This window comes from Hippichthys cyanospilos, chromosome 11, assembly GCF_059441005.1.
Source record: "Hippichthys cyanospilos isolate Australia breed blue-spotted pipefish chromosome 11, RoL_Hcya_1.0, whole genome shotgun sequence".
Taxonomy (NCBI): domain Eukaryota; kingdom Metazoa; phylum Chordata; class Actinopteri; order Syngnathiformes; family Syngnathidae; genus Hippichthys; species Hippichthys cyanospilos.
In genome coordinates this window covers 12,221,410-12,237,121 of record NC_142379.1, presented here as the reverse complement: position 1 = coordinate 12,237,121, position 15,712 = coordinate 12,221,410, and the positions used below count along the sequence as shown (strand labels likewise).

The 15,712-nt window shown below is 40.2% G+C and overlaps 1 protein-coding gene across 2 annotated transcripts; it reads right to left on the bottom strand.

The window, feature by feature from the left end:
* Nucleotides 1-205: 205 nt before the first annotated feature.
* On the bottom strand, nt 206-15,123 carry pak4 (p21 protein (Cdc42/Rac)-activated kinase 4). 2 transcript variants are annotated; one of them, XM_088428452.1, is made up of 11 exons: nt 14,994-15,123; nt 7,430-7,667; nt 5,921-6,093; nt 5,608-5,815; nt 4,571-4,804; nt 4,020-4,469; nt 3,517-3,650; nt 2,368-2,494; nt 2,145-2,270; nt 1,903-2,037; nt 206-1,488 (listed from the first exon to the last, which is right to left on the bottom strand). In XM_088428452.1, the coding sequence occupies exons 2-11, from the start codon at nt 7,628-7,630 to the stop codon at nt 1,333-1,335; spliced, it is 1,944 nt and encodes a 647-aa protein (XP_088284578.1). In that variant the 5' UTR covers nt 7,631-7,667; nt 14,994-15,123; the 3' UTR covers nt 206-1,332. The 2 variants fall into 2 exon arrangements, with proteins under 2 accessions (XP_088284578.1, XP_088284579.1); XM_088428453.1 differs by lacking the exon at nt 14,994-15,123 and adding an exon at nt 12,912-13,135.
* Nucleotides 15,124-15,712: the final 589 nt, after the last annotated feature.

The window sequence follows — 15,712 nt, the reverse complement described above, 5'->3', positions numbered from 1 at the left end:
TAGAAAAAAATGACAGAAGAATTTGTACAGAAGGGTGGCAGTTTAGTTTTGGTGCATTAGAAATCTGTACAGTACTCGTATTTTTAGTGTTTAGTGTGTACATTTAAAGAAACTATATATATATATATATATATATATATATATATATATATATATATATATATATATATATATATATATATATATATATATATATATATATATATATATATATATATATATATGTGTGTGTGTGTGTACATACATATATAAGTTTTAAGGGCTGAGGTTTTCCCTCTAGAGTATCTTTTTTGTTTTTAGTGTTACCGATTTCAAGTGCACCTGATTGTCACTTCACTCACGAGCCGTCGAGTTACAAAAAATACAAATACAAAATGGCGACTCACTGATTGGTTAGTTTTGTAGCTAAAATGTATACATGAATCAATATTTTGTTCCAGCCAGGAAGAAGAAACTAGCAAAGGAAGGATAGGTGTGCATGCTTCCCCCTGCTGCATGGGAGGTGAACCAGGACGTACCAGCTAGTTCTGCTACATAAACACATTTCCATGTATAAAAATAACAGCATATATGTTGTGTGCTACACGCCAAAGCCACATTTTCTTTTGTTTGGTATCAAATCATGGTCATTGTTCATGTCAGGAAGGGAAAAGAAAGCACCGTTTGCGTAGTAGCAACAAATCATCATCGCTGTCTCCAATATCAGCTTCATCTATTTTCTTTTTTTTTTTTTTTTATACAAAACTTGTGTGGGTCTAAAAATTTAATTAAAAAAAAACTGAATGTATGTGGACAAAGCAGCCACAACATCTATGAGTGTTTGTGTATGTGCAGCTTCTAATGTTGACAGTGCTTGAAAACTCATGATAATCACATCAAATTATCATAAAAATTAAAATCAAATCAGGATCGCATGACATTGACACTCCTTCTACGCACACACAGAAACGCAACAAAATCAATTCCAGTGTTTACCTCTGACTTCATGCTTTACATTTCCCCCCGTGGCGTGCGTCATTCAGTAGTCAAAAGTCCAGATGGGACCGAGGCCGGACCCACGGTCTCCTATCCGCTCTTAAAATCCAAGCCAGGTCCCGATAATAATAAAAGTTCCAGGTTAGGCAGGTTACAGTACGTGTTCTTTTCATTAACAGTAAGAATCGTGCTTGAGTTATGAACACATACGCGCGCACACACACACACACACACACACACACAGCCTAAATTATTGCTTTGAATCCAGGGAAGAACAAACACACGGATGCACGCACACACGTAGCCCACACACACGCACACACACAGTAGAAAGCCCAAAATGTGTACAAGTAGTCCTCATCTCATGCGGTTCTGCCTCATGAGGGGCACGATGCAGGACGGCGGGCCGGCCTTGCTCAGGAAGCTGTGCTTCAGCAGCTCACTGGCGGAAGCGCGCTGGGATGGGTCACGCACCAACATGCGGTCCAGGAATCCCTTCAGCACAGGTGACACCTGCAAAACAACAACATAAAAAAAAAAAATCATATCACAAAGATAAAAACATTATACACATTTCTAAATATTGTATAATGAATTAGTATAATGAAAAAAGTGCCATATAAGTGCACTCTATTTACCAATACCAATAAGGCCCATTTAGAAACATGACACATATATTTAAATTAATATATTATCTAAAACAGTTCAATAATATACATAATATACATAAAGGGTTTATGGTGGTGATACTTCTTGACTCTGAAGTGACTTATGTCCTGTGGGAGAACAATTGCTCCACTGGAACGAGATTCTACTCCAAAGTTAGTTGATACATCCTTAGTTCATTAAGCCAAAGCAAAGACCAAATTTGCACTTTAGATACAGCCTTTCCCCACATGTCCACTTTGGACTTAGCAATGATAGTACCTTGTGCAAGTTCTTGAGTTTGGGTGGCAGGTTGTCTCGAATCATTTTCATGGCTTTGAGAGGCGGCTCATTGAAGTACGGCGGTTCCCCATCCACCATCTCGATGACCATGATGCCCAGGGACCAGATGTCCACCTGGATGGAGGGGAAGGGACAATAAAGACATTTTTAAAAAGTGAACATGGCACTTCTGGAGATGTAAACAGGAAGGAGAGAGGGGAAGGGGGGCGCGAAAACGATACCTCCGGACCGTAAGGAAGTCGTGATATAAGCTCGGGTGCCATCCAGTACGGCGTGCCCACCAGAGACTTCCTACGCTGCACTTCCTTCGACACCTGAGCGCAGAAACCAAAGTCGGACAGCTTCACCTGGAAACACACACAAACGATAAGCATCTGCCACTTAATTTCTCCCAGCCACCTGAGTGATACATTTAGTAAACTTTAACATTCCAATTATTATTACCCGGCCGTCATGTGTGAGCAGGATTGAGTCGCTCTTGATGTCACGGTGGATGACACCCTGCGTGTGAAGCACTGACAAGGCCTTCAGGACGGACAGACACACAGTGGCAATTTGCTCCTCGTTCATCCTGGAGTGAGGTGGGGTGTGGGGGGTAACAGGTTTTAACAAAACAATCCAGTGGGGAAAAAAAAACTACACACGCAACAGAACAATTTAGCACCATTCTAGAAATACTGTAATTATACTTCCCTCTACATTTGAAGCAGATACAACACTTTTTGCCCATTTCAAGGTTGATTTCTTTTATAGTGGTCCCTTGACTTATGTGGCAGGTTGAACCATTTGAAAAAACAATCAATTCACTGATTTTTTTTTCCCTCTTATATAGTGCAACTGTGATTTAATACATAAGCCACTCCACACACATAGAGTAAATGTTTTAGTCTTCTGGGTAAGGCCTACACAAAACTAAAGGTAAACAAACTATGAATCAATATGAAAAATTGTGTTAGTTTCAATTAGAGTTGTTAACTTACTAAACATTGATTAAACACCTACAAATTAAACACTGAGGCCTGCATTCTTGTAACTGTTCACTACGTACAACTTCACAAAATTTAACCAAAGAGTAAGTAATAAATCAGATTAAAACAATAATGCAAACAAGTTTGTGGCCTTATCACTTTAACGTTTCATATTCCATGAAACAACGATATATAAGACTTGCATTTCTAAAGCAATGAACTTTACAGTATATAAATACATAAATACGTTCATAAAATACAGAAAAATATATTTAAAAAAAAAAGAAAGTCCATGACAGACTGAAATGAAGCAGATGTTTTTTTTTGTTTCCTAAAGCAGAGAAGTGTGCTTTAAGAATTTGAAAAAATAAAAAGATGCCTATAGATTATTTCAATGAGGTATTTCTATAATGTGTATTTCACTTCCTGTGGGAGTGGCCTGGAACGTAAACACCACGATAGAGGCAATTTTGCTATTTATACTTTCTGTGACTTTGTCTTGTGACGTGACTCTGAGTTTGTTAGGTTATTTGTGCCATAAGTCAAGTGCCATGAGTTAACCTATGTGGTGAAAAGGAACAAAACAGAATTGTCTATTTTCCACTTTGCAGTCCCCAGCGCTTACCTGGTGTGCGTCACAATGTCCGTAAGCGCGCCTCCCTCTAAGAACTCCATGACCACCCAGAGCTCATCACCCACCAGGTAGCTGTTGTACATCTCAACCACATTCTCATGGTGGTAGTCACGCATGATCACTACCTGAAATTGACACACAGAAAAAGAAGCATTGTACATATACAGGGCAGTTGGAAAGTTCAGACAAACTGATTTGAGCAATTACACTATTAGGTTAGCAATTTGAAATAAAGTGTGAAGTGCTTTTTTTTCCCACAGACATTGTAGGATGCTGTGTGTATTCAAAGTGGTTCAATTTAATGTTTATTTTTTTCTTTTTAAAACATTTCCATAAATTTAAAAAAAATTCACACTGTCATGATCGGATGTTGAGAGATAAAAACGAAAGTAATCCATTTTCGGATTAGACTGTAACAGAACAAGATGTGGAAAGGTGAAGCTCTGTGTATACTTTTCAAATCCCAAATAATTTGTTAGCATGTTTGTCATTACCTCATTGAAGAGCAACTCTCTGCGCTGTTGCTTCCTCAGGTCCATCTTCTTAACAGCGACCAGTTTTCCCGTCGTCTTGACGGTGGCGATGCACACGATGCCCGTGGACCCCTCTCCGATCTTAATGTAGTGGTCCAAGTAGGTGCGCGGGTCGCCGGGATCCACCACCATCTGGAGAGCCGTCCGGAATTGCTCGTGGGACACCCTCTGCGGCTCTCTCTGCGGGGAGCGGGCGTCGGGTGGCGGCGGAAGGCTGGAGGGAGCTGGCGGGCGTGGGGCTGGTACGTTGGGGTGAGGGGTGTGCGGGTGCTGGCCGGCCTCAGGCGTCAGGCTGGGGTGCGACGAGGTGTGGTGAGGGTGTGGGTGACCGACAGGGAGCTTGGAGCCAGATGATCCTCGGAGAGGAACGGAAGGGCCATTTTGAGGGGATGACTCATGGGGGCGCACTGGCTGGAATGACAATCAAGACCAGCATTGTCACAAAAGTGAGAAAAAAAAAGCAAGGATTATGGGAAGGAGGATCATAAAGGTGAGGAACATGGAGGTCATACCGGCCCAGTGGGGCTGCGTCCCCCATCGCTTTCTGCCCTAGGATATGTGTTGAACGGCCGCGTCGTCTGCTGTGCGCTCTTCATCCCACCGTCCGTAACCGCCAGGTTAGGAGTGCGGATGTTGGGCCCTGAGAGAGGCCTCTTTTCCCGGGGGGACTGGGGGCTGCCATCTCGCACCTGGTAGCTGGACTTCGGCCTGTGTTCACCATGAGGATCACGACGAACAACTTGGTCCTGAAAATTGCAAAAAACATTTTGGGATAAAAGCAAACGTGTTGATAGAAAAAAAAGCTGAAAAAAAAAATCAAAAGACAAAAAATATACAAAAATACAAGTGTTTAAAAAGTTAAATATATGATAAATATTACGTTAAAAATAAATACAAATATTACATTATAACATACATTTGAAAACATGAGGGGAAAAGCATTATTGTCAAAAACACCAAAAATATTAAACTAAAATAAAAGGAAAAGCATCTCAAGCTTTACTCTTGCTGAAAGAGTGTTGTAATTAATTTTTCATTTGGCTGTTGTATATTCCAATGCAAGAATTGTTTTTCATACAAGTATTAAAATGGATTCAATATTTAAATGAAATATGCATTAGACACAAAAAAATGCAATTATTAAAAGGCATTTTAATTTAAAGGCATGCATCATGCAATTGCAATTTTCTCACCAAAAACACCCTCAAATTGGCGCTTGCCTGGCCACATTGTGAGCAGCAGCATTTTAGAGAACTGTTAATTGTCTTTTTCATTCCGAGTGAGAAATAACCTACAGTTCCTAAGAAACTGAATTGCCATTGCGCCCAAAACATATTTAATAATATAGATACCTAATGGTGAATTGGAGTAAGTTTAAAATAGTATGATAAAGAATAGAAATGTTAAGAAACTAAAATATTTTAAAAAATATACGTGTAGACATATATTTGAAAATGTATTAAAAGAGAAAAATAAGGGGCAAAAAATAAATAACCATACACAAATACAACTACTAAGGAGTGTCATACATATCCAGGCAGAGTCTAACCTGGTTCTGGTCCCGATGCTGTCTGTCTCTGTGAGGTGGTGGTGGGGGACCGGAACCCGGTCTGTCCCTGTGGCCCCGACCTGGCTCTTGGCCTCGGGGCTGCTGCTGAGGACGAGCTTGGATCCCGTCTTCACGCTGGGAGCCTCGAAGAGGGTGCTGATTGTGGCGTGGGTCACCTATACCCTGATGATCTGACCCAAGGCGCTCTCTAGAAAATGACATTCAGCAGCTTACAAAAACTAATGGTTGAAGCCCTCACACCGCATGTCAGGATTATGCAGGCCTTATTACTAACTTGAGTCACAAGCCTCACCTGTCTGTTTGCGAGAGCTGTCGTTGGTGGGGGTCTCCATTCTCCTGGCGTGGCTGCACTGGGGGGCTGCCCCGCCGCAGTGAATTGGAACGAGTCACCGACATGGTGTCAAACTCATCCAGCAGCCATGTCAGTGAGCCGTCCACCCCCAGCTTGGTGCCGCGCACGATGCTCTGAAGACAAAGCAGAATTAAAAAGTGACAAGCACTGTACAAGGCGCAACCTCGGTTTACATGGGTCCCCATATTCGAGGTGTCGAAGTTACAAACTAGTTTGCTACATACTGTAGGTCATGCGGCACAAGAAGGGAAGCTGCATGAATGTCATAAACGTGCATACCAAAAATACAAGAAGAACAATTATAGCACATCAGGAATTAGTAAAGGCCCTGAAAGTCTCGCTGAACAGAAAAGATTTGCAATCGTTGCGTATGCTGTGTTCTCTGCAGGGTTCGTCAAAAGTCAAAAATATTTGACAAACATTCACCAGACGTTCGTCTGTACTTTTCTTGTCAAGGGAATTTTGAACATGTTCTAATTCTCCTTGCAACAACAACAGATGAATGGCAAAATTCAGCGAACATTTGCGACTTTTAACGAACCCTCACATGAACATGCATTTTAATACTTTCACCAATAGTAAAAAACTTAGCACCACAGTGAGAAAAGGGCTGAAAGGAGTACTAAAATACTGTGGGGGAAGGAAGGGAGGGTGGGACAAACGTACATATAAACATATACTGAAAAGTTTTCAAATATATTTTCTTAGAAAAATACTGAAAAAAAAATGACTAAAATGACTCGAAACTGATTTGCGTTGTTTCGTGTGTTTATTGATGAACAGGACAGTTATACGGCTGAACAATTTCCACGTAGCTTGTGACGAATCTGCAGTCAGGAAACAGAAAATATGTCAATAATCGACCCACATCTGGAATCAGGAGCCAGTTAATTTGGAAGCCAGTTGAACTGTAACACCGGCGCACCATATTTACCCAGACTAGGAATTGAGGAATCACGCCTTACAAACCAGAATCTTCAATGACAGTCACACCTGAAGTTTGAAGTTATTTTTTGCCTTTAATTGGCAACTGTTTTGTTAAATAACATTTTTTTTTTTTTTATCTAACCTCAGCTCAGTGTATTAGCAAGTTTTGCAAACCTGCCAGTTCTGCATTTCAGTACATTATAAGGGTTACATTCATGTTGAGTAGGCCTGGTGTATTATTTCTTGGACACAAAATTTAAAAAAAGGTGAAATTACACGTGTATGGGCCCCATTGACAATATCGTTAATTTGTATTGAATCGAATCGTACCGCATCGTTTACTTCTCTTAATGAATCGTCCCTGAATCGGCTCATCGCCTGTGAATCGAGATTTGAATCAGATCGTTTTACACCCCTAAAAAATACAATTTCATGACTGACTTGTGTAGATTAGGTTCTAACTTGCAACTCAATGGTGAACTAAGGATTTGCTGCAATTAATTTTTATGTCACTCGTCCCACCTTGTGCGGCTCCATGGTAGTGATGACAGTGGCATCGATGAAGGGCTTGGGCCTCTTGGCCGTGTCCTCGATGAGCGACTGCCATTGTCGGGGAAGGCCCACAAACTTCTGCTCCTGCTCATCAAAGTCGGTGTGCACTCGGTGCTCAAAGTTGGACGGCGCAGAGATCTGGATGCGAGACTTCTTCTTCTTAGTGAACATGGCAGCAGCCGGGGCGGCAAACAGCCGAGCATCAGAACTGCAGGGAGAGAAATGGTGACGTGTGGTGTGTAAATCTTTCTGACGCAGAACAACAACAGACAAGTGTCATGCAGATGGTCAGCACCTGCAGGCTCACTTGCCAAAAGCAACTTTTTTTAACTTTGGTCTTAAACACAAACTGTTACACCCAACAGAGATCCATCATTATGGAAACTAGGTAGTTAAGGTGAAAATTCAATGACAGTAGAACCAGAGGACAACAGCATAAAGTCCACAAATGTAAAGGCTAGGACCAAAAACATGAAAACAAGAGAGGGTAGGAGACTGAAAGAGGGGACCTTAGATAAGGAGGCAATTCAAAAAGGCTAGGACATTAAGGAAGAGTGAAATTTTATAATTATATAATTTCTAACACTATGAAGGAGACCTTTATGGACGCAAGGCTCAGGAAGGTGAGGAACACGGAGTCCAGATTCACAGAAGTTAGACCTAAGAAAACTTAGACCAAAAAGACCATGAAGCCAAGGATAATGAAAAGCAGGACCGTAGTAGCTGATGAGCAGGTAAGCTAGCACCATGGCTGCAAGTAAAAGTAATCTCAGACCAAGAGAATCATGGTGACCACAGTTAATAATGGCCATCAGTCAGCAGCTAGGCCATGCACTGACAATATTTGAGGTTATCAGCACTCTGTTGACGCAAAGTGCTAAAGATGTGTCAGCCTGTTGACAGCACTTAACCATGGAGCTTCTTTAACTATAATTAAAATTAAAGTGTACATTTTGAGTTAACAGCCCACAGTGAAAGTGTCTGGTAGCTCTGCTGTTACATGCCTATGCGCTCAGCTAATGAGTGTCGACAACTCGCATGCATGCGAAAAACCTCCCGCGTTAGCATGCCTCCATTTACAGTGAAGGCTGTTTATTGTCAAGGATGTGGCCCAGACACACCCATAGTAGGTAATGTGGCTAATTTTATGAAATTATTACAGGGCAACACAGGGGCTCATTACCCATAATACCCCACTCGACCAGCACAGAACCCTCACGCTTACCCAGTCGCATGTTCGCCTGGCCGAGCAGTGAGAAAGGATGTCAAAAAATCAGCTGAGGAGAACGCTGACCTCATTCCGCTTTTATACATGGATGGGTGGACCGACAGGAGGTACACACAACAACATAATCACAATATACTCACTGTGATCTTACTGTAACATATGAGCAAAATGCAGCATCTCAGAACACAATGTTTGGACCTCTGATATATTGTACCCTATAAAATTGTAACTTAGTTGTTTGAATAATAAATTAATCAGTTGATTATTTAATCATTTGTCAGATTTCAAGCGATGAAAGAGTTGTTAGCACATCCGCCTCACAGCTCTGTGGTTTTGTGCATGTCTGCTCTATGCCTGTGCGTTTTTTCTACGGGTACTCTGATATCCTTCCACATTCCAAAAACATGCATGGTAGGTATTCGAAATTGTCCTTAAGTGTCTTTGTGAGTGTGAATGGCCGTTTGTTTTTGTGATCGGCAAGCAACCAGTTCAGGGTGTATGCCAGCCACTGCCAGAAAACAGCTGGGATAGGTTCCAGTGCGCCCATGACCCTTGTGAGGATAAGCAGCTATGATGATGGCTGTTTGAAAAGAAGATGTTTCCACCCAATTTTTTTAAAAAAAGGACTTGACAATGCTAAAACATTTTATTATATTTTTGGTTGCTGGTATTGTCTGGAACATCAGAAAATCAGCAAACATATAGGTCATTGTTTTTCAAAGCAACAGCAGGTATTTGAAAACATTTTATTTTGATTCAACACAGTAAGTCTGGTTTCATAAAGGATTAAACAAACTAAGAATATTTCCAGTCGAGAGACTGAAATTCTCTGCATTTGTACACTTTTAGGTCGTTAAATGATGAAATCGATTGCAAAAAATAATGATCTATACATTTTTTTTATTAGTTATCCATTCATCAATTAATCTTTGCACCTTTAGTCCCATACATTTGCAAGGTTTTCTGATGTTACAGATATATTCTAAAACAGATTCAATATTTTTTCCCCTCTGAAAATTTTAGACTGTAGCCCAGTGAAAACGTTCTAGATGGACTTTATTTTTGCAATAATTTTCAAAAGCTCAATTTATAGTTGCATCTTATTTTATTATTTTTTTTACATAAAACGGTATGAAACAAGAGGTTCTGTGAATACATCCCAGATGAAACGAGGAAATTGCTAATTATGTAAAAATTACTACAAGATGTCACCTGTCACTAGCTCAAAGTTTTACCATTCATCATCGAGTGTAGTAATCACACCGTTCCTTGCTGGCATGTAAGGATTTTCAGTTGGAAGCTCTACAAAGATATATCGTTCATAGTTAGCTGTCTAAATGCCAGAATTGCACTCACCCCAGCTGATAAGGCTGACATAAACAACTCATTGCACTTGTCCTTGTTTTGCACTCGAGGACAAAGCCACGGCTTGACTATTAAAACCAGAAAGAAATCATATCGGTAACATGCACTTTGAAATGGATGACATGAAATAACTTTAAAAAATAGCTAAATATATAAAAATGAGTTCACAAGTGTCCCACTAACATAAAAGAAAGATGATCTCAAATTGTACTGTGATGAGTCGATGGATGTCCTTTCCCACGGCTGTCAGGACTGTGTCCTCGTTATCATTTCCAACATTTGACAGTAATAATAGATGTCAGTCACGCTAAAGAAGCTTGTGTAAACGAGTTCACAACGTAAGGTAGCATTTTACAGACATGCTAATCATTCTTTTTCCCCTCTTTTAGCTATTCCTAACTTTTCAAAATGGTAGCAACAAACAAAAGAGAACTAACGCCTCAACGAATGTATTTAAAAACCCCAAAGCATGACAATTCTATTCTTTCAAATAAGGACAAACAGGCAAAGTGTCAATCGTATAATAGCTCCGAGGGCAAGAAGTCCAAACACATTCAATCAAATTCAGATTTTTGCTTCTATCTATAAATGTGCAAAGAATCATACAATTTCATTCTGCTTTGCAAGACGGAATAAAAGGGAAAGAGTGTCAGTGTCATTTTTTTTTAACATTTACTAAGCTTTGATTTGTAAGGAACATGCCTTACCCCCCCCAAAATAAACATGTGGACAACTGCTACTCTTTAAAGCTAGCTATAAATAGCATAGCTTTTCTATTACAAAGATGATAAAGAAAAAATGGTAAAACAACATTATATATATATATATATATATATATATATATATATATATATATATATATATATATATATATACACACACACACACACACACACACACACACACATATGTATTTGCATTTTTTTAAAGCACAAATGAGGAAGACATTAAAGCTGAAAAACAACAAAATAATCTAGGTTGGCTCAAGAGACGCCTATCACGAGGCTTCTTTCAAACAAAAGCATGTCGGGCTGTGGCCAATGGTGTTGCGCTTCCAGTGGCAGGTTGTGGAATGTGGGATAGCCAATGACACACACACACACACGTGCGCACACACGCACGCAAACACACACACTCACACACACACAGTTCACAAGGTAAACTGTGCTATGAGGAAGGTTAGTATCTCACGCAACTGTCGTCACCTCATCACATGACAGCAGCGGTATAGTGACTCATAAATCCTCAAGTAGCAACTTAAAATCATAATGGACTGCAGGCTGATAACTTCAAACCTGAAAAAATATTGGGTCACCCTTGTATCACTGTTGCATGCCAATAAATACCCTTTATACAGTGGGGAATTATAGTGAGCTTATGCTGGATCCTTGATGGAGTCCAACACGAACTTGAAAAATTTCCGTTGCTCCATCTGTGCTTCCCAGTTATAGCATTCCTATAGGATTCCTTGATTATCCTCACATACTTTTCTGGTTCTCCTCTTTCGCACTCTATCACAGGCCTTTCCCCAGGTTAATGAATGCCAGATGCAAGACTTTCTGCCTCTCCGTGCACTTTTCCATAATTCACCTGAGGGAGAGTATTCTATTTGTCATACCCAGGCCTTTCATGAACACTAATTGTTGTCTGCTCTCAGCTTTTACAAGTGTCATAATACCATTAAAGTCAGAAAATTGCTATCAACCTCATATATCCTCACCAAAGGCTGGTTGGGAACCAAGAAACAACACAAGAAAAAGACAAGAAAATGTTGGCTTTACGGCCCTCTTCGCACCAAAACCAACGATAGGCCGTCATGGTCCCCTGTAACGTTGGCCTATTACTTCGGCAAATCGGCCCAGAAAAATGATAATGAACACACTGCAGCGACACAAACTCCTATGTAACTTCTGCGCATGCTTTGATGTAGTACTCCCCCACACCATAGGTGGCGATAGTAACTACCGCATGGTGTACGTGACTTTGTTGTCTTTCTCTCTTTATTACTGTTCTGTAGAACCAGCTCTGGCACCATACAATGTCAGGTCATGTTTGTGCCCTGTCCCTTGGACGTGTCGTTTATTCAGAAAAGCAATTTGGAAATACCTCATATGCTAGAAAATTTCCAAGTTGACATTGTTTCTCTTTTCCATATTGATGTGCATATCGAAAGAACAACATAAATAGTCAGCATGAAAGCAGCTGTAAAAGATCCATAGTGCCTATAAGACAACTTGATACCACCTCAGAAGCCAGAAAAATTCGCTCAACAAGACATTAGGTATATGTGAATCCAATTTTTTAAATAAAAGGAAGTTAAGTGTGAAACGATCTGAAACCTCCGATACTTTCTACCACTGTGCCAAACATTTATTTCTATGGAGTGGTGCGTGAGACAGCAGTAGCTGACATTTTGCTTTGACTTTTTTAGTAATTTAAATATTTTTATGTTTTGGACTAACCATTGCAGCCCTGGTTACAAAAATACTGTGAAGTATTTTTCACAGTCAGAACCATGCAGAACATTCCAGTCAAAAAGTTAAAAAAAAGGAAAAAGGGCAGCTCTTATTTACTCCCACCACTGTTCTCTGTTGTTACAACACCACTGAGGCTCAAGTCGAACTATCTAGAACGTTCCTACTTGCACACCCTTGCTTGGCTTTTTTTAAGATTAAAACTGTTTAATTTAGCATTATTAGTAGTTAATGAAAGGGATTTGTTTTGTTTTTTTTTGTTTTTTGGGAGGGCGGGGGGGGGGGGGGGGGGGGGGGTGCCAACAATACAAAGGGATACAGAGAGTGTTTCGCTCCCTTGATAAGGGTGCTGCTAGCTCACACTCACTGAAATGTTTCTGTGTACCTTTTGTATATTTTTTCCTCTGTTCCCGAATGTCCAGCTGTGGTGGCAGGGGTGTTGATGTTGGCTTCTGTGGTCTATCCACTGAAGACCCCCCCTCCTGAATCCGGCCCTACAAAGGCAACAAACCTGGCCGTCCCACCCTGCCTTTGTACTGCTTACATACTCAGGGAACTTTCTGTGTGTTTATTTCACCAGTTTAACTTGCTGCTTCATGCCTCTCCAATGCTGCGGGCCACCACTCCAACAATTCCTCGAGTGGTGTAGAAGTGGCAGTGCTCCAGCTTGCACTCAGCAACAAGTTATGAGATTAAAAACAGAAGATAAATTCCGATATATTCAACCTCTTGCATAGGGCTATGCAATATGTCTTTAAAATAAAATCAATGATTTCTTCAACAAACACACACACACACACAAAAAAAACATTTCCATGAACATAAGTGTTAATTTTACTATTCAAACAATAGTATTTTTTGTATTTTCTGACTGTAACTGTTAATATGCCCCTACTGTTTTGATTAGTAACACACAAATGATCTCAGTAGTTAGGAGTGTTTTTACACATTTACAGTGTGACTTCGGATCTTGAAACTGAATAGCGGGTTTTCTTCATGAAAATAATAAGAGGGAGGCGTTACTGTGTCTTAACTATTGTGTTTTAAATATTTTCCCTGGCAAATAATTGGGGTATGGCCTCTTAAGGACAAGGCTGGACATTGATGTTCACCATTACGCGAGTACAATATTTATTATTTATTTCTTATTCTTTTGGTTAAATATTTACAGCAGTTTTTTTTCCAAACATGATTTTTTTAAATACTGTATTATTGCCAGATAAATATCATCAGGCACCGCGAGGTGCAGCTTATCCCTTGCGGTCAAACAGCAGCTGTGTTTGCCTTATAAGTGACCCATGGGTCAGTTGACTTCAAACGAACCACAACACAGCACATCAACACGTATCTAGCAAGTTCAGCCTCCCTGCTAAGATGATCCTTAATTCTACTAGACCCACATGTAAAATTTAGTCCGCTAAACAGTGTAAAAGGTAAAACAACATAAACATATTTTTTGGATTAAATACAAAATTAAAAGATAATGTGTATTGGGCTTGAGAGGCTATAAAATGCCTCTGACAATCTGTAAATGATATTGCTGGAACAACTGTCTCCCCATCATTTGATGCCAGTGGCCTTCACATTGCAAAACAACAACATCTCTTTCTGTTTTGATACGGATACGACCCCAAAGGCATAAAACTAATATTTTTAGAATCAGATATGCTGCCGACAACTTCATCATTTAATCAGAAAACAATTGATTTGTCATTATTAAATACCAATATCAAGACAAAATTTACATGAGGGGCAGTTATTGTTATTATTTTATTATTATTTTAATTCTTCCGAAAATTCCAGACTGTTGAATCTGTGACTCAGAATGTGTGTGGCTTTAAATTTTTGTGTCGTAATTATTCAATTTGTTGCTCCTACCATTTATTCAACTTTTAGATGCTGTATGAAAGGTGCCACAGATACCAGAATTTTGCCGGATCAACTTCGTTCGAACATATTTCAAGAGGCGTTTCTGATTTTCCTGACTTCTTGAGCACATACACTGCTCAATGCCTATTTAATAACTTTGTCATACGGACATGCCAAAATAATAGGGAGCGTAGATCTGAGGCATTCCGGGAACGTGTAATAGTCCGAAAACACGCACCAATTCACAGGAAGAGGAAGAAATTTTAGCTTTTAGCTTCGCTTTTAGCCCTGATGTAAATTGAAAAGCTGGAACTCTATTGGTCAGACAACTCCACCAGGAAGTGTGTCGTCGGTTTTATTGACTACATTAAACCCGTTTGGAAAGACGTAAACATCATAAATAAAACGTGTTTCTGACATCATGTCTTGGCACAAACTGGGAGAAAAATAAGCGAGCAAATTCTCGAAGTAGGAGGAGGATGCTAATGTTAGCAACAGCTAGCAGGTAAAAGGCGAAAAGCGCCCCTCTCAACTCAAAACTCGGGCACAACATGCTGATAAAGTGTTGCTTTTTTGAAGAAAAAATGAGCTCACTCACCACGTAAGATCCCCGGCGAACCGTCCGTTGCGCAGCACAGAGCGCGAAAGAGCCCCGGGATGACTTTTAAAAAAGCCGTGAACTATTAGCCCAAAGTCTCACTTTGCCGACGCCATGTTGGAAGCATCAGGAGGGGGCGGGGGAGAAGGAGGGGTAGATACATCCGGGAAACTACCGAACTGCTGCCATGGTAACCGAGCACTGATTCGATGGAAACCACATGCTACGGTTCAAGGTTACGACGACATACAATTATAAATAAGAAAAATAGGAAAATTCGCAAAATCAATGGACTTTCACTTATATAGTGCGTGTCTACCTCCGGTATGCAAAGCGCTTTTCTACCTCCGGTACGCAAAGCGCTTTTCACTCGTTTAACTACTGATGACGCAGTATCAGGAGCAACGAGAAATTCAGCGTCTTGCTTGTAGACGCTTCGACATGGTCGGGAGATCGAACCCACAGCTCTCGGCTGGGAGACGACCGCTTTACTACCGAGCCATATATTGAACACAGAATACATTGAACTAAAAGATGTTTTCAAATAAGAAAAATGTTAGAAAAGGCATGAAAATATATTTGTAGAAATAGACAAACATGTTAGAAAAAGCATGATGACATACAGATATTTTGAGTAACACCCCAAAAAAATATTTGCAAGAAAATGTAAAAATACCGTCATGCAATAAAATACAATAATTAAAATAGGGAGATGTAAG

Coding starts and splice junctions, on each gene's coding strand:
- pak4 (XM_088428452.1), bottom strand. CDS start 7,630: ATGTTCACTAAGAAGAAGAAGTCTCGCATCCAGATCTCTGCGCCGTCC. Junction 4,805..5,607: donor AGCATCGGGACCAGAACCAG/GTTAGACTCTGC, acceptor TGCAATTTTCAG/GACCAAGTTGTTCGTCGTGA. Junction 2,271..2,367: donor TGCTCACACATGACGGCCGG/GTAATAATAATT, acceptor GTGTGTTTCCAG/GTGAAGCTGTCCGACTTTGG.